The sequence below is a fragment of the Tauraco erythrolophus genome, chromosome 5, assembly GCF_009769465.1.
Source record: "Tauraco erythrolophus isolate bTauEry1 chromosome 5, bTauEry1.pri, whole genome shotgun sequence".
Lineage (NCBI taxonomy): Eukaryota > Metazoa > Chordata > Aves > Musophagiformes > Musophagidae > Tauraco > Tauraco erythrolophus.
This window is the reverse complement of record NC_141469.1, coordinates 17,522,506-17,541,917: the sequence shown is the minus strand read 5'-3', so window position 1 is coordinate 17,541,917 and position 19,412 is coordinate 17,522,506. Positions and strand designations below refer to the sequence as shown.

The 19,412-nt window shown below is 38.6% G+C and overlaps 1 protein-coding gene across 1 annotated transcript in view; it reads right to left on the bottom strand.

Moving 5' to 3' along the window:
• Positions 1 to 256: 256 nt before the first annotated feature.
• Positions 257 to 19,412, bottom strand: part of DCLK2 (doublecortin like kinase 2) — an 85,949-nt gene continuing 66,793 nt past the window's right edge. Inside the window, exons 10-17 of the mRNA XM_009989020.2 lie at positions 16,703 to 16,822; positions 14,770 to 14,916; positions 12,374 to 12,507; positions 10,997 to 11,074; positions 9,324 to 9,420; positions 6,564 to 6,644; positions 5,290 to 5,406; positions 257 to 478 (exon numbers count right to left, since the gene is read on the bottom strand). Coding sequence (XP_009987322.2) covers positions 257 to 478; positions 5,290 to 5,406; positions 6,564 to 6,644; positions 9,324 to 9,420; positions 10,997 to 11,074; positions 12,374 to 12,507; positions 14,770 to 14,916; positions 16,703 to 16,822 — 996 coding nt within the window. The remainder of the gene's footprint in view (positions 479 to 5,289; positions 5,407 to 6,563; positions 6,645 to 9,323; positions 9,421 to 10,996; positions 11,075 to 12,373; positions 12,508 to 14,769; positions 14,917 to 16,702; positions 16,823 to 19,412) is intronic.

Genomic DNA, 19,412 nt, shown 5'->3' with positions numbered 1-19,412 from the left:
GTGAAATGCAGTTATTAAACTAACACAGATAACTTTGAAATCATCTAACATTGCCAGAATCTTTCCCTTACTGCCGTTCTCAAGACAAGGGCAAAGAGCACTCAAAGCGCGCGTTCGCTCGCCCGCTGTTAGAAGATCGGTCTCCCGTGGCAGAGCCCGCCCGGGGCACGCAGACTGAAAACCAGCCCTCGTGTGAAATGAAGAGAAATCGCGGCGAGAGTGCAGGGAGCTTCAGTTGGGTTTGGTTTCATCAGTCCTACGCCCCAGGCTGATCCCCAGCAAACTCGGGAGATGCTGAGGCAGGGAGCGTGGGGGGTCTGAGTGGCTCAGAAGCAGCAGGGAAGAGGGTCTTGGACCCAGCCACATGAGGATCATCAGCTGCAGCAGCAATTGCAGAAATTTTCTCCATTCCAGCTCTACCAGAGTCCTGACAGCGCTTGCTGCAGAAAATCTGACTCTCTTTATCTAGAGCTGTGTTCTAAAAACAAACAAAAAAACCCAAGGCAAAATATTAAAAGAGCAGTTAAATCAAAGCGCTGTCTTAACTTAAGGGTTAAAACAATCTACGAGACATTAAGTGCATGCATTAGAGCCAGAAAAAAAGGAGAAGTAACATTAGAAATCTTATATATATATATTAATTGTAGCGTTTTGTGGTGTTGACTTTGGAAAAACGTCAGGAAAAGTTATCTTCCAGACATGTTTGCCGTGATGGTGCGAGTTCAAAATTTTATCTTGAAAGTCTGATGTGGAAAAAAAAAAGAAATGACCTGAGTGGTTATGATGTGGCAGGAACTCTTCATACTAACTATTAGCAAAATTTATTCACCTGTGTTTTTGCAGACGTAAGGAATCGCATAATGCTCAGTGAAAACTTAATGATACCTTGTCTGTAACAAACCACATGGTACAGAAGCGTATCTGTTCGTGAAGATGACAGCCAAAAACCTAACAGTTTTTTCTATCCTCCTAAAGAAAAGGATCTTCTTGTCTGCTTCTTGTCGAGAGGAGGCAAACGACCTCTGATGAAGCCGGCACTGTGGCAAAAATGCATCATTTCTGAATACTATGCTTCGAAATTAGTTTGCTGGAGAAGGGAGTAGCAGGTTAGAAGGAAAACTGAGAACTCTGTAGTGCAGTAGGTGGATTTTCTGGACTACGTGGTGTGTCTGCTGAAGCTGACAGCTTTCATACCCTCTGAAGGGTTAAACCTTCAAGTTGCATTAAACCACAGTGTAATGTTTAATCGCTAGTGGAATCTCTAAAGGGACCCAGACGGAAACCTAGTAGTTCCTGTGTCAAAAATAGGTCAAAATTGCTTTTTAAGACTTGGAGGGACAGCGTAATTGGTCTTGTTTCACAGTTTGAAGGCTGATATTGATCATTGTCAATCCATATACTTTTTGGCTTAACTATTTACTTCGTGGAAGATCTTCAAGTACCAGTGGTAATACAGACTTAAGTTAATAGAGATTAATTAAGTTATTAGCAGTTTATTCAGTTATGTAGAATGGTGCAAGGTACACTTAGCTGGTCACTACAGCATGGGCTTTCCACAGTAATCCACAAATATGTGACGCTTCAACTGAGGAGCAGAGCACAAAAAAATGTTTCATGTTTGTAGCACTCCCTGCCTATGTATGTGTAAGCATTTTATGACCCTACTATATGGAATTTCATATTTTGAGCTGGGATGTGCTAATTGTAAAGTAAGGTCAGGTGCTCTGCGTTTTCTTTAGCAATTTTGTTTTTTGATTGATTGCTCAGGAGGACTTGCTTTACTGATGTGAAAATTTCTATGTACTCTGTGGAGTTTGTCTAATACACTATTCACTCATAGATGTAGTTTTAGATACTGAAATAATTTTCTTATACAAGTTAAATTTAGCATGTTTTTTTTTTTTTCAGATGTGGTTTATCGCATCAAAGTCATCAAGGACAGCAGAAATAAGGTACTTATCCTCTTTTTTCCAAACTGATTATACAGCTTGGTAGTGAACACTTATTTCATTATTGGGTACCCGAATTCAAATTTCTCTTTTTAACCTGACTTGGCAAAGAGAGCTGGACTAGTATCTCTGATTTCTCAGACGGAGGACTTCTAGAATTTGCAGGTATAGGGATGGTGGGTTGTTCTGGAATCAATCTCCCTCACACTCTCCTGCTGAAATGATTCTATTTTGTATAACGATGTGGCTGGGTGCTGAGGCAGGGCAAGCAGCCTCATCATACTCCTCCTCCCCCCAAGGCCTTGACCCAGTCTTTTTCAGATCAAAGTACTGAGTATAAAAGTTCCCAAAAGAAAACATTAAGTATTTAGAATTTAGGGTGGTTTGGGTTTTTGTTGTTGGGGTTTTTTGTTGGTTGGTTGTAATCAAGTCACAACATTAGTCTACATGCATACAGGTGCAAGGAGAAAAGTGAGTAGTACACAACTGAATTCTCTGCTACTAATGATTGACGTTGCAAACGGATCATGCAAGGAAAGGACTAGCTGAACTGTATCTAGGCTGTTGAGGTTAACTATGATGTGCAGTAGTTTTATCATTATCAAAGTAGCTGCTATGCTGGCAGGATTGTGTTGCCTCTTTTGCTTGCTGGAGAAATAAACAGGTTTCTGCTATTTCAGGGGCAGGATAAGTTATTTAAACGGGAAAGGAAATGCTTTCAGTCCAAGCTGGCAGTGGCTTTCTCCTATGCTGTCCTCACAGCAGCCCCTGATAGTTGTCACATCTTCCACATAGTGATAGATACCCAAGTAATGCAATGTAGGATTTTTTTTTAAAAAATTGAAGGAGACTTAATTTTACTGTTGCTAAGTAAGAATGTTTTTCATTAATTTAGGACTGATTACCTCCTGACTAGCTCTGTGATACCATAAAGGCTGAAGCAACGATTAAAATTTTTATTTGAAATGGAAACAATCCTTATTTCAGTGGTTTTGTTTTTTTTGTTCTGTCTTCATAGGATTCCCATCTTTTTCTAATTGCTTTTGGATATTGTAAGATATATACATGCCCAAATTTCTGCTGGGGAATAGACCAAGATATGTTTGAAGAAATAAAAACCAGCTAGTTGTATCTTACTTAGAATCAAATAGGCATCACTGTATACAGAAAACTTTTTTGTAAGGGTTTAAACGATTTTCCTTTACTGGTTTTGTGTGGCTGGTAAAGCTCTTTCCACTTCAGACGGGCTAAGTTATTTCTCCTTTCTTCTTGTTACAAATGAAGAAAATGTATTTTTTGTGCAGCAGAACAAAGCATCGCAGTTAGTACGTACCATTGCCTTGGACCTACTCAGAGGAAAGCAATGCAGGCATTGGGAAAGGAGGAAAAAGGAAGGAAGCAAGGGACAGAAACTAGACTTACTTTAAGCAGAACTAACACAATTGCAACAAATTTAGAATTACAGAACATTTTGAAATTGACAAAAAAAAAAAAATCAGTAATGAATTAACAGCAACATGCTTTTAGGGGCAGAAAGATTCTCCTGAGCAAGAACACTGAAGTAGGTATGTGCAGTTTTACTTATCTGCCACATGATGGTATTATCTGCATTGGCCAGATGAGAATATTTGAATGAAGTGATGCTAAAAGGGATTCCATTAAATGTGCAGGTGAACTGATATAGCAATGCACTGCAATACATGAGAATTATAATACTGTGCTTGTCCAAATCTGCATGGTTTTAAGCAATGCGTGCTAGTACAAATGAAGATGTTCTTATGAAGATAACTAAAATTCAATGCTCTAGATAAACCAGGGCAAGAAGAACAAATTGGAGGCTTAACCCTCATTATATTAGTGTTTGGAACACAAAGTTACTTTTTCCTTCAGCAATAAATTGGAGCTGCGTTCAGAAATAAATAATTATGTGTTTACATCCTTCCGTACCCATTAGAAGGAAATGAGGCAGGAAAGGGAAAATGAAAAGTTTTAACGAGGTGTACTTTCCTGGCTGAAGGAATGCCAGTAGCTAACAGAATCGGAAAAAATCCACATCAATAAGAAGCCAGAAGCTACGCTGTGTCAGAGATCTGAGACAGGCTTAAGTAGCATGCAAGTTGGAGAGGGGCTGAGAGTTAGAATTAAAATTGCTCTTATTACATATAGTGCATTTTATTTATACCAGTTTTCAGCTTCAGGCTTATCCATAGTCTCAACAGTATAAAGAATGAAGCTCTGAAGTCCCTCTCAAACTGTCAAGTCAAACTGTCAAATGAAATGTAGACAACAGCATGAACCTGAAATCCATTTTCTGACTTCTCTCGTTTTTATGTTACTGCTTTTCCTACATCTAAATCTTTGGCCAATTTCATTCACATAAATGTATTTGCAAAAGGCACATATGTATGCAGAAACATTATTTAAATTTACCTATTTTCAGATGATTAAAACAATTCTTTGTTAATAGAAGTGGGCTGGACTTTGAGAGTAATTAATACTAACAGGGAGGGGTGGAGGTAGAAACCACTGTTAGTTTGCTACCATAGATGCTTTTATTTTGCTTTTAGCAACTGAAGATACTCTTTGTGTGCAGTGTCCATCCTTGCATTAGACCAGAATGGGTCACAGTAAGAACAGAATGGCAGTTCAATCTCTATAGCAGTTGCATGTTCTCTGCAAAAGTGACGGGTCAATTACACCTGCACTTCTGAGTACTGATAACAGTAAACTCCGTTTCTTCTACCATGAGTCACACATGGTAGGTTCTGCCTTCTGGAATTACTGTTTGTGTAAGTTCAGCTATAGGTCATCAGGATTCCTTGGTGTGCTTTGAAGAAAGTTCCCCATTAGGGAACAAAAATACAAAGCAGGGGTTAGACTGGGACAAAATTAATGTGCTAAACATTCAATACTGTCTAGAAAGTTTCTGGAGTGGAGTCTGGTTTACTGGCAAGTGTAGTGCGGAACAACAGTATGCTCAAGGTCAGGCAATACTTGGTCGGGCAGAGGTGAAGAGCCTACTTTAAACTAGGTGGTCAGTATGATAAAAAATGCCAGTTTTTAAAATGAAAGATTTCAAATCATAAATAAGCTTCATTTCAACATACAACTACTTAGTGTTTACATGTTTCTGTTTGAAAGCTTGTTTTTATAGCTTAGCTAGCACACTGCAGTAGGCTTGGCTGCTCTCAAGCAATGATGAGACAATCCACACTATACATAAATAAAGACTACAATTAGAGACTATTCTAGCTTTGCTTTTGCTATTCTTGCACCACACATGCTCAGAGAGCACTGTTAGGAAAATATGCAAATGTATAAAAATGTTTATTTCTCTTACCATGATGACAGAAACCCCAGCAGATGTGCTATTTTGCTTGGGTATGGTGTTATTAAAGTGCTGCTTCAGTTTACCTGTTACTTCAGCTTGCATATTATTCTCCTGGGGAGCATCATCCTGCGTAAGAATAAACATAATATTCAAATTAGGAAAAAACCCAAAAGTATCTTCGAATGTAACCAAGTAAAAGAGAAGTTTTCTATTATCCTCGGGTGCTTCCTGCTTTTTAATGCGGAGTAAGTGTTCAGCCAGGCAGCCCAAAAGTGAATGCACTCTGCTATGTGGGATGTAGCTCCAGTGGGTTAAGACAAATTACAGACGAAGGGAGCGTAGCAGCCACTGGTTTGTGTGTGAACTTCTGTTTCTTAAAATGCCATGTGATCCCGTATACTTTCAGTCCATTGAATTACAAGCTGCAAGCTTGATTCAAGCATGTTAAAAATAACTTGCTTGAAATACTGTTAAAAATAAAAAGTGTATTGTCATTTGGCTTTCTTTTAAATCAGCATTTTAATTGCTCCATCATGTCCTAAGTGTGGAAACATTATACAGTACCACAAATACGTTTGAGAGGAGCTGTTATGCATAGACACATTAATTATTGTTGTCTTCTCTTGTTTAAGGGAAATCCTTAGATCATTTTAAAATGTGTGTGGAAATAAATATTGACTATGTACATGTAGACCCAGTATTTATTAATAATTAACTGATCTGAAATCAATAAGCAATGCACTTTGGTGTTCCTCACTGCTGCTGCCCAAAAAGATGAAGGACCCGGCAGCCATCAGCTTAGTGCCTATGTTAAATTAGATACTTTATTTGCTAATTTTATTTCTCTTATGAAGCTTAAAGTGCTTCAAGCAACAGGAGATCGTACTTTAAGCAGCGCTGCAGCAACTACGATGCCAACATGCACAAAGAGTGCTTCCACATACACATTTTTGAGATGACTGTTTTCTGTGCTGAATGTGAAAAAAAGCCAAAGATGATGCCCAAGTTTAAGCAGGGTTCTAGCAACCCCCAGCACCTTCTCATCGCAGTCAGCAAGCGCTACCTCACTCTGTTGTTTCAGGGCACAGAAGCGAGCAGTGCTGTCAGAGCTGAAGCTAACTTCACACTTCTGCTGTTCTCTTTTACGTGGAAATAGGACTGGTGGTTCAGTGAATAGAAATTGCATAGTAGAAGTGTATTGCTGCTTCTGAAAACTACACTTTAATGGTTAAATTTACCGATTTAATATCAAATGAGATACAAGTAAAATGTAATTTACTCACTGACACCCAGGGATGGCTTAGGATCTGTGCTGCGGTATATCGGGCTTCAGCATTCACATGTAACATCAGGCTAATTAACTCCTTTATTTTGAAAAAAAAAAAAAAATAAAGTTTGAGGAGAGTGGGGAAGGGTATTACAAGGGAAAATATTGTTGCACCACGTTCTCTCAGTGCAATTTTCTTGGTTCCTGGATGAAAAAAAGCAGCTTACACTGATACCACAACCAGTGATATCAGTGTGACTGTAATGGAACACAAAATTTTTCCTTTAGGTTTAAGAGGATGCTGGACAGTGTATTTCATATCAACGTATTTCATATCAACTTCCTTCTTGTATCCGTGTTTCACCAAGTCTTTTGAAACCAGATGAAATGTTAAAAAATCGGCTACATGTTCCAGTTTGTTCTTTACATTTACACAGGTGACCAGAAGGAAAACACACCTGGTACAGGGGAGATCCTCTCTGGGCAGTGTACATGCACATAGTAACAGTACATAAAGAGCACACATCAGGGGCAAGAAACTGCATCTGAAATTCAAGAAACTGCTGAAATTATTTGAAAACTATGTTGTCTTCTGTTTTGCTCCAGAAGAAGAAAAGACATTTAACTCATTTCATCAGCTAGGGATCAGCTGGTATAGGAAACCACAGAGAGAGAGAGAGATAGAGAGAAAGAAAAAAATACTTAATTCTACTAATTATATGGTTAATCCCAAAATATTTGGTATTGTGGCTTTCACCGTATTTTAGAGGCACTAGAGCGGCTGTCTTTAGCTTTAGCAAATACTTCCATGGGCCTTCCATTAATGGTGTCTACAGATATGATAAACCTTCAGAGGTCATAGATACAAAGCAGTCAGTAAAAGAAAATTAAAAAACACAAAAAACACCACAAAAACCCAACAACAAAAAAAACCCAAACCAGCTTTCTTCTGTTGTTTCATTCAAGTTTCTTCCTATGCAACTAACAACTAGTTTACTGATGTAATTCCTGGTTCTACAACCCTCTTAAGACAAGTATGTCTCCCTCCTAAATGAACAACTTCATGTACTTGGAGCTTATTCCCTTCTCCAAAAACCTTTTATAGCCTCCAAATTGTTAGTCTTCATATTCCTATAAAGGAGATTGTTCGTCACTTCAGTTTTGGGACATGGCTCCTTCAAGCAGGTATGTGCTGGGTCCTGCACTTGGCTCACAACCACCCCATGCAACACCACAGGCTTGGGGAAGAGTGGCTGGAAAGCTGCCTGGTGGAAAAAGACCTGGGGGTGCTGGCTGACAGCCAGCTGAATAGGAGCCAGCAGTGTGCCCAGGTGGTCAAGAAGGCCAAGAGCATCCTGGCTTGTATCAGAAATACTGTGGCCAGCAGGATGAGGGAAACGATTGTCCCTGTCCTTGGCAGTGGTGAGGCTGCACCTTCAATACTGTGTTCAGTTTTGGGCCCCTCACTACAGGAGAGACATTGAGGTGCTGGAACATGTCCGAAGAAGAAGAACAAAGCTGGTGAAGGGTCTATGTCCTATAGTCCTATGAGGAGCAGCTGAGGGAACTAGGGTTGTTTAGCCTGAAAAACAGGAGGGTGAGGGGAGACCTTATTGCTCTCTAAAACTACCTGAAAGGAGGTTGAATCGAGGTGAGTGTCAGTCTCTTCTCCCAAGTAACAAGCAACAGGACAAGAGGAAATGGCCTCAGCTTGCGCCAGGGGAGGTGTAGATTGGATAGTAGGAAAATTTTTTTCACTGAAAGGGTTGTCAAGCACTCGAACAGGCTGCCTAGGGAAGTGGTGGATTCACCATCCCTGGAGGTATTTAAAACACGTCTAGATGTGGCACTTGGGGACCTGGTTTAGTGGTAGACTTGGTGGTGTTAGTTAATGGTTGGACTTGATCTTAAAGGTCTTTTTCAATCTAGTGATTTTATTATTTTATTCTATAATAATATACTTAACTGGGAGTTTTCCCACCCAGCCAAGTTAGTTAGTTTGTGTAAGTCTGAAGTGAAAGGTCACCTTTAATGCCAAAGTTGAGGGCCTTGATTGTTCAGAATGCATGTCTGGAAGAGTGTGAGATGACTAGAACTTGGGAAATGTTGGCAAATGGATAAACAGCCATTGGGAAATGTAGAAAAAAATGCAACTCCTCATTGGCTGGATAAAAAAATCATCTCCACTTGCTAATTAGAGTCCTTGGATATAATTCAGAGCATGTTACTGAATTAGCTTGAGAAGTGGGGCTTAAAAGATGGAACCTTTCTCCTACAGACACAATCATTTTAAACACAAATGTCAATGACAAAACAAGAACTATTAGCAATGGCAAAGGAAGCTGGCTGCACTTCCTGAGAAGTTCTAATCACTGGCTCAGTAAAATAGGAACAGATGATGTCAATTACATTCAGTCCATATAGCAATTTTTCTGTTTTAAAAGAATGAGAGGAGGGAAGAATTCAGAGACACACTTATTTTACAGCTGAAGCACTGAGCCTGCTATAATAGTCCATCATTAGGTAAACTGAGTGTGGTAAACGTGATGTTCACCGGATGCAACTGGCATTCTGCTACACTTACTCACTCAGACATAACATGATGGCCTGCAAAACCTGAGCTTTCATCAAGCACCATTAAGCTAACTAAAACGGCACAGCAGCTGCAAGAGCAGGTAAGAGTCTGTTCTGAATCTTCTATTCTGCCTTTCCAACACAGCTCAGTCTTTTCAGTGGCTTGTCAGAAACAGGTTCAGGTTAGAAAACATATCCGTACCTTTGCTGAATCAGTGATGTTATCCCAGTAGGGAGAAGGAAATTCCAGCTTCCCGACAAGTATCTGATCAAAGAGGTCTTCCTGAAGGTTGTTTTCACTGCAGAACAGCAGTAATGAAAAAGATGATGAGAAAGAAGTCAATTTGTCATGTGAATTTTTCCCTTGATTTGAGGATGGAACACAAATGCATCAACTATCAATGCATAATTTGCAAGCTTATATAGAGGCAACGCTTCTGAGGTCTTTAACATAGTTATGCTATCAGGAGTGGTAAGAACAGAAAAACTAATGTTTTTGAGGTGAAAAATATGTATTGAGTTGAAAAGACTTCCGCTGGAATAGAGACTGCATAGCTAGCACACAGGAACAGGAAAAGTGATTAAAAAATAAGTCATTTGGCAGCCTTGTTCTAAAGGACCTGCTACAGAAAGCAGTGTAGTGAAATATGAGCCTCTTCTGTTTAACTATCACAACAGGAGAATTTTGAAAATCCTAAGAGGAGAAAACAGAAAACACATGATACACTTGGTTTACTGAGTATTGGCAGGCTACTGATATTGAAGGGTAAGTACTTTTGTGTCAAAAACATGGTATCATGAATATTCAGGGCTCAATGCCAGCGGTTTTTTTTGGTTTTTAACCTCTGTTTGTTGGCCCTAGCCACTGTGAACATCCACCCAACCTATTTCTGTAATGAACAATTCACCTCTTGGGTTGTTTCTGCAATAAATATTTATTAACCTTGCTTGAGACCTGATTCTAATAGCATGGTATGGACATTCTCCATGCCCAACCCCCAAATTCTAGTTAAATTAATTCCCATTTGTTTGTATAATACATATTTCAAAGCACGTTTTGAGTTTTACACATTTACTAACTACATGCAAAAACCAAATACCTAAACTAAATTATAATTGTTCCATTGAAAATTGATTATATTGCATTCTTTGCAAAATATTCTTATTTGGTCTGGTGATTTTTAGTTAAAAATAAGTATTTTGCTGTAAAAACAGACAAAAAGACTGTGCACAAAGTTATATGCTCCTCTTGTAAGTTAAGAAGAGAATTCCCTATTAAAATGTGCCAATTCCTTCTCATTCCATAATAGTAAAAAAAAAATTGCTGAGGCATAAAGCATATCCATTTGATTTTTAGTAGAACTCATACGTATTGTACCCTTGAGGAGCAAGGATCACGTCTGCAAACTCCATTGCTCATATGACACTTATCAAAAAGATTAACAAGGTTAAAAATGCAAAACAAGCCAATTCTGCCCCTCACCTCAGTTTACCAGAAACCTTTCACCCTCAACACCACAAAGCCCTGAGCTGCTGTGTCCGAACAGCAACACTAGAGGGCAAAGCACACACGTTCATGGAGCTGGGATACACACAGCAGACAAAAGGAAAAGACATGATGCTCTCACACCACCATATCCCTGCACCCAGCAGTAAAACAGTTGCTCCCTCAGAAAAATAGAGATAAAATTGATCCCGGAACCTGACAAGAGTGACACGTGAAAACAATTTTTTAAAAAGATAAAGAAAATGTGTCAATCTAATCCATTTTTTTCTTTCCAGGATGCCTTCTTCAGGGAGGTAGGAGGTAAGACTTGCTCAGAAAGAACTTGGCTCTTTACTGTTTTTCCCCCTGTGACACACAGGGACACTCACCTGCGAAAAGGTGGAAATCCACATAACAGTATGTATGTGATCACACCTGCAGCCCAAATATCCACCTTTAAGCCATATCTGAGGAAACAAGACACTGTTACTTGTGCTGGATTTAAAAAAAAAAAAAAAAATCATTCCAATCAAACAATTGATTACATTTACATGAGTAAACATTGAGAATCTGTTCCAAGTTATTTGCTGATTCTGTGGAAAAGTATTTTGTACCTAAACATCATTTTACTCAGCCTACTTCACAGTCTTTACTGTGATAACATCATATTTCATTGATTTTTTTTTTATTTTTTTCATAAGCCTCAAGGCTCTCCAGGGTCTCCTGAATATACTCAGATGCAATTCAGTATCAAGGTTTCCCAATTCAGACTAACTAATGATAAAAGACAAGGATGTGCTTTCACAGGCCCCATATTGGAGTAACTATTGCTAAGGTTATCGTGTGTTGCTAAGCAACAAGAAAGATACCAGTTCTCCAGTCTCTTGAGTGAGTAATACAGGGAAAAAGAACTGCACTTTTCTTTCAAAGCACAGAAAGGAAAACATGAGAGGCCAAAAAGACGTCTTTTTTTCCTATTCTTTTCTATCCAGTAGATTCAGTTTGTCGTGCAGATGAAGTACCCTTTGAGGTTTGAGCTCACTGCAGCTGTGAAGTATCTCTTGATATGATAAACGCACTGAACAATGCTGGAAACAACACAACAAACCTCCCTCCGTTAGGAAGACCAAATTCAGAACAGTCACGGCTATGGCAAAAGTCATCTAGCATGGAAGGGAGGTCTAATAGGTCCATAAGGAAGATGACTTGTGAAATTCTACTACTTTACAAAATTATTTTGTATTTATGCAACCACCTGTTAAATAGAGAAAAATGGGGTGGTTTAATTAAACCAACAGTTATCAAATGGCAGGCGTCACCCAAACAAAGTCACTTGCATCAACATGATCGAATTAGACCTGCTCTGAGAACAGGTTTAGACCAGGTGACCTCTGGAGTCTCTTCTAATATAAATGATTCCATTTCCAACACGAACACTGTGTTTTGCTTGTCCTTTTTCCCTCCAGCAGCTGCCACGGTTGGTACCATGGGCTCAGAACAGTGAGATGAGGCAGGGAACACAAATAAACTGCACTGCACCAGCACTGGTCCTAGAGAGATGGTAAGGAGGCAAATGTGAATTCTAGGAGCACAGTGAGCAAGGAAACTGGCCTTTTCGAGGAACTGAATGATGCCTGGTTTTTAATAGGTGGTTTGGTTACAAAAGATGGAGGACCATCCTATGAGAGCGTTCTAGTTCTTAAAACAGTTAGGAGCTACCTGCCAAAAATAACTGGTTACAAGACCCATGTCTTAGTCATCCTCACCCTGTCTCTGCAATGATTTCTGGAGCCACATAGGTGGGTGTACCACAGACGGTATATAAAGGTCCTTCAACCACCGTCGCGAGTCCAAAGTCTCCTAGCTTCAAAGACTTGGTTCCATCTGGATATTCACATACCTAGAATCAGCAAAATGAAAACAGAATGAGGAGGAGAACATCTGCATTTTTCAAATCCTTTGATCTGTTTGGAAAATAGGAATCATCACATCAAGAAGACAGGAAAAAGAGCTAACTTCCACAGCCCTGTAGGGAAAGAAGAGGGAGAAAATGCTATGACCATTGATTGCCACAGTGCAGATGGAGCTAGTGGTCAATGGAGCTGTCTGCCAGCTACATAGGTCAGACCATGATATAGCCTCAAGCAACTAGAGGTGGCAAAAGAAAACCCAATCCTGGAATGCTGAGAAGTTTAAAATATATTAAGAAAAATATAATGCTATCATTCTATTTGGGAACTTAAAAGTTTAAAATGAGATTGGCAGCTACAATCAGATTTGTTTAACATCCCTCAATAACTTAACACAAATCTAGTCAGTTAGTATAATGGCTATTTTATAGGCAAAGGTCCTCCCTAAGATTAGGCAAATTCAGTACAGGAGTAGGGAAGCTGACTGAGAAGTGTTTAGGTTTCTGTGCACTCCCAAGTACATCTCACCAAAAGCCCCATAAAGAATCTAGCACGTCTTGTTCTGAGTCATTATGGTGATGAAAGAGGCTCAATTTTAATAGAAAGAAAAGTGTTACACAGCGGTGATAGCAAAAGTATTTCAAACCAGACCAACAGCAAAGGAAACATCCCTAGTAAATTAATCTCAGTTTTGGTCTTAAAGTAAAATATTTATGTTAATGTGATTTAAATGGATCTAGTTTCTAGAATGTTGGCCTCCAGAACCTCCAGAATGGCTGAATTTATTTGGTTCCCTCAAACAAGTGAATACTGCTCAGGCAGCAGCAATACCTTCCTTCATTCCCCTGTGTAACTCACAGCATTAACGGAAACACTCGTTCTCCCTGGTATCACATCGTCATCTCTGCTGTTGCTCTTAGAGTTTGTCTTTTTAAAGAGAATGTAATGGATGACCCTGTGCAAAAGAACTAACTACTTGCAATTACAGGTAGCAATTGATGGGAATTATTTGCATTTACATTCCATACCAGTAGGTTACGTTAGCATTCTGCCTCTGTCAGTCACAGTGTGCAAGATTTGCATCTGTTGAGTAATCTCTCTAGGCTTTCTATGCAGAAAGGATATTTTGTGCCTATTTATAACTGATTTGATCACTAATGAGAGCTTAAAATTTCTTTGGACGAGCTGTGTTTGAAGACGCACTGGTAACAAGTGAGACTTCCACCTGCATTTTCTTTGTCTTAAGTGCCATGTTGCTGTGACTACGTTTTCCAGAAGAAGCCCCCCCCCCCTCCTTTTTGCTAAACAATCTAATTTATTTGAGGGCTTATTTAAATTGCTAAACACTTTCAGTGGAATTAGTTGGGAAAGAATTGACTATTAATTGGAATATATTTTCAACTTATAGCCCTGTTCTTACAATAGTTTAAAATCCGGTCTGGGATAAGCCATGGCTCCTATTCTAGCTGCAACCTCATTAAACAGGATTGACAAGCACCACAGAAGGCTTTAAGAAACGCCTACCAAGTGTTGATGAAAACTCCTGGCATCCCTGATGACAGTGGCTCAAGCAGGGGAGATTATGGCCCTGTTTGTTCAGTGCATGACACGTAATATCTAATACCCAGTATGTAATACAGCAGTATAACCTCCGTGTATAAGCAAGATAGCACACTGTTCCCATTCTGGGAACTGTATCCTAAGCAGTTCCCAAAGCAGACTTCACAGTAATTCTTGTCAACACAGTTATTTTATGTCTCTGCTGAAAACAAAAGCAGTCAGTCCCCTAGGACAAAACGAATGTATGTACAGAGGTAATTCATGGCTAGAATAGCGGTAAATCATCAGAAAGATGTTCCTACTATGACAGTGGAAGAAAAAGAAAAGAAAAACATCACTCAAGATAACCATATGATAGTTCAAAGAAATGGCCCTCAGCCCACCTTTTCTCCCACTTGCAAACTGTAATAAATAATTCATCGACGTAGCTTTAAACTTCATTGTTTTGTGAGACAATACTCCTGCTTATCCAAGTGGCAGCGAGTCAAAATGTAAATAAAGATAGGTCGAAGGACAGGTTTGAGCTCATGTGGGTTATGGTGATTGCTATCGCATGGCAGAAGATTTCATACATACTTATTCTAAATTAATATTCCTGCTGTTCTCTGCTCAGCTCCTTAACATTTATTTACAAGCATTTGCATTAATGAGAACAAAGTAAGAGAAAATATTAGAAAATAAACGGGACATACCAGGAGATTTTCTGGCTTGATGTCTCTGTGCACAATGTCAAGACCATGAAGGTATTTGAGTGCACTGGCTAGATTGTAGACCATTGCACTCCCGTCTCGTTCTGTATATTTTGTAGAAGAAGTGATAGCATCAAATAGATCTCCTCCCTAAGTAATGGAAAGATAATAGATCACTACATGAAAAAATAATTAAGGTTATAATATTTCATAAAGTAGCCATGTAAGATCTTCCTTTACAAAAGGCATGGCTTAAATGCCTGTTAAACAGTAAAAGAATTATTTTGCAGAAAGATGATCTCATCACCAAGATACTAGACTGAGACTTGGGTCATCTACATTAAGTTTTCAACTTTACTCCAGGCTTCAAGTGTCTGAGTTTGGGCAAATCCCAGCTTTTCCCTGTCTTGATTTCGTTTTATTGATCTTCCTACCTTTGATCTCACATTTCTATCAATTACAGGTACAGGCATACAGTTTCCTTTTCTTCATCTTATCAATATCTTATCAATAACCTGTACGTAGCAAACACCAACCAACCCTGATTGTGAGTAAAGCCTAAGGTATTATAAATTAGCCCAATAACTAAAAGCCTAACGTAACAAATACTCAGCATTTGTAATGAACTGCAAATTGGAATTTCTGTAGATACTGCAAAAATATCAAATAAATATCGCTGAAAAAAACAAACCACATAAGCATGATCTTTTCCAACCTAAATGATTCTATGATGTACCAAAGTGCAGAAGCTACAGGTGATTTCTGAATATGCCAGTTGTGCAGTCTCCGATTATGGATGCTCTATTTGTCTTGGAATACACAACAACGCGTAAGCAGGTTACTGATGCAGCATTTCCAGTCAGTGCAACAAATTTTAAGTGGGTGTCTCTATGATGGTTACCCTGGATACATCTGTAGGAGTGATCTGTCTGAGCTGTGGGTGGCATTCCCAGCATTTCAATACATGTGGAAGAGAAGTGGCAATTCAGGAAATACAGGCCAAGATGGTGGTATATTAAAGTACACAAAAAATACTGTCTTAAAACCAAAAAAGCCACCACTATATAAAAATAACTTCTAGAAAGGAAGAGAAATGGGTAGTCTACAGAAATTACAAATTCAACAATTACAGACTTTGTTTAGAGGTTTCCCTGGCTGGCAGCTGTTCTAGAGGGGACTCTTGAATCTAACGGTGTTTCAGACAGAAATAAAAAGGGATGATAATGTTATATATTGTCTGTATCTGACATGCCAATCAAGCTGATACGCAGTGTTGCTGCATATGTGCAGAACACAGACAAGAGAGTTCATGTCTAAAACTTGATGCAACTTATGGATTTGGTTCACGAGGTGACAGCAAAATGAAGATTTTTTTTGTTTGTTTCCTCAGTACATACATGCAAGTAGCCTCTATTTTCTGGTGAATTGGAAATAAGGTGAGTGAATGTTTGATATAAGCAAAACAGAGGAGATTTTTTGAGTTTTAATTTTGCTGGACTGTAACCACTTGAGTTTAAACTATTCATTGGATCTATTATCTACTAAGATAAATCCATTAAAAAGAGTTTGTTACTTTAAAACAAATTATTGAATAAAGATATTCATGAATACAGGTGTTCTGTCAGTAAATGCATATCACTGTTACCTCTGCATACTCTAACCATGATATAAAAACCACTATCCACCTCTCTCTAGACTACCCACATTGCAAAACTCTCTCAAATCTGTGTAAATAGTCTAATTACAACTGAAGAGACATACATTCCATTAATATAACTGATTGTCAAGAGCTTTTGCATTATTAAAAATGCAGGCTGCCACTGAAATCTTATCTGATTACATCTCCCAAGATCTTAATGTTCCTAGATACTTCTCAGATTTCACGCCAACACCGAGAATTAAAAAAAAACAAAACCAAAAGTCTCCTGAGTCTTACCTTGACCAGCTCCATCACCAGATAGAGTTCTGTTGGGGTGTCCATTTCTTCTATAAGCATAATGATATTTGGATGCTTCACTCGACGCAGAATGGACACTTCATTCTCAATCAGATGTTCCTGTTCAGAAAAGAGGACAAAAGTTTATCTGAATAGACATGACATTCCCAGTTCACTTGTCCTTTGATCAGCAAGAAAGGGTGCTGTTTAAGTTACATAGTAGAGGGTTATTGTCAGATGCTGGATTTTAACTTGTATTTTAGCCCAACTATACTTCCTGATTGACCCAAGTTAGTACCATATTTCACACACATAACCAATAGGATATCTCTGAAAAAAGACTCCAGAACATGACAGCAATTCAGGAAGCACAGATTATATTCTTATGTGGGTATTATGAGGTGAAACTAAGTTCAGAGCCCCCTCGCCTCTGAGCTGGACCATTGTAACCTGTCACCCCCTATCAATAGTTAACATGTTCTTGATCTTCATCAGCCTTCACCTCTCATTTTAGTGTAGGTTACTCAAGGACAGATTACCTAGGATTTATTTTCAAGGACTTCATTTTTTTAAAAAAGTTACGGATTATACACAGGAAAAAATATTCTAACTGCTTTGGTTATGGATTTCAGTTCACTTTATATGTATGTTCAGATTTACAATCTGCAAAATATGTGGTAGCTCAGTTAAGTCGTTATGGCTCCAACAGCTTAAGAGCACACAGATTGAGTTTAATTTCCCCTTCCCTATAATTCTGAGGAAGTAATGGGCTTCAAGAACAAATTAGTTTCAGAGTGTTTTATTTTCTAGAACATCTTAGCACTTGGTTAACACTCGAGAGTGAAGAAAATTACATGCCCCTTTCATGTGAAGAATGATTTGCGTTTTCCTTTATAAATAACAGAATACAGATATTGCATTTAAATTCACTGCAAAATAAGTAACAACGCTTGCATAAAACACTAGTTTCCTCGCACTTTGGCAGATAACAAATCGTGTCACTGGACTAGGAACTTACTCCTGCTTAACACACGGATCAGTAGCGTGCACTTCATGCATTGTGAGCAGAGCACTAGAAGCAGACGCGATCCACTGTGCATAGGCAGTGACTGAGGATCTTAACGTTACTTCCCCTTCTATTTCCAGGGTTATTTACCATGTTTTTGCCAAAGCTTTATGTGGCTACGTAACTCGGAAACCACATGCCATGTGTGCATCTCATTTCGTGAGGGCATGGTGCGGCATACATGGGTTAAACAGTCACACCTTTGAAATTCAGTTTGAAAGAGCATCAATTGTCATTCTGAACAAACATATGTCTGCTCCAAGCAAAGTGCTCTGGAGAAAAAACAAACAAACAAACATGAAGCAATTTTGTTAAACACAATGCTGAATCTCATCAACAGACAAAAGTGAACAGCCACAGCATACTAAGCCTTATGGATGGAAGCCTGTAAATTCAAAACTAGCATTAAGAGTCCAAGCAAAAACTCGAATCTTCTTACAGCTTTTTCTACCTGAAGAACAGATAACATGAAATTTATTACATCCATTAATTACAACTAAGACACAATAGCTTTACCTATGCTTGCTTTCTTTCACTTGACTAAATTGTTAATTGCTTTAAATAAAGCTCAGGCATAAGCAATGTTTATTTAAAATAAACAATAATATTTGTTTAAAAAGGCTCTGAAATGTTGTTGAGCTACTGGTTTAATACCTGTCTTTGAAATGCAGACTAGTATATTTTCAACCACTCCACTGTTTCTCCTATATTTTGTCACATAAAAAATAACGTTCTCCTGGACAGTGCAACATAGATTTCAGTCTACATTAATATGATGTATTTACAGAGAAATTACTGTATACTTAACATTTAAGCTGCTTGTGGGAAATACATTAGTCAATTGGATTCAAGTTTTAGGGCATCCCAGATAAACTGCTAGAGAGCAGTGAGCAACATACAAGTCATGCATATTTGGGCCAGACGGGTGTTTCTAAGGCAGGCTTATGTTGGCATGTGAAATGGAGTGAGGAAGGACTAAGCTGTAGCAAAATTTAATTATTTTCTTTGTTGGAATTCTTCCTGGACAGTTCTGCCACTGCCCTAACAGGTATGAACATCTTCCTAACAACAGTCCTGTGCTTGTACATACACATACATCTGTATGTAGCTATGCAGACACAAGTCCTTTCAAAACAGACAAGTATGCCTCCATGGGGTTGATTTTTTTATTATTATGAGAACAATAAATAGAAAATATGTCTGAACTCTCCTGCATAAAATGGATTATCTATCTCTGGACCATTCCAATTTGTGATACCTAAGCAGCTGACTCAGACAAGTACTAAAAAAGATCTAAAGTTGCAAGCTGTACACATGGCCCAAAAGTTTTCTTTTGCAGGGAAGCACACTGAGTCACCCTTCCCACAGCCAAAGAAATAAAGAAATTGCAACATTTTAATCTCGAAAAGGCAATTCCAGCACTTTTTCTTGTGGTTATACATTTTTAAGATTCCTTTCTAAATTCTCCCTTAAATAAACCTAGAGAATATGAGATAAAGTGATGGGGAACCCAGAACACTCATCTTCTAGCACTTAATACACAATTTAAAATCTGCATAGATAAAACATTTCTGTTTGAGAGCCTTACTTAAAGCAAGTCGTCACAACAGGTAATGCCTCAGTGTATAGCAATATACAGCTATA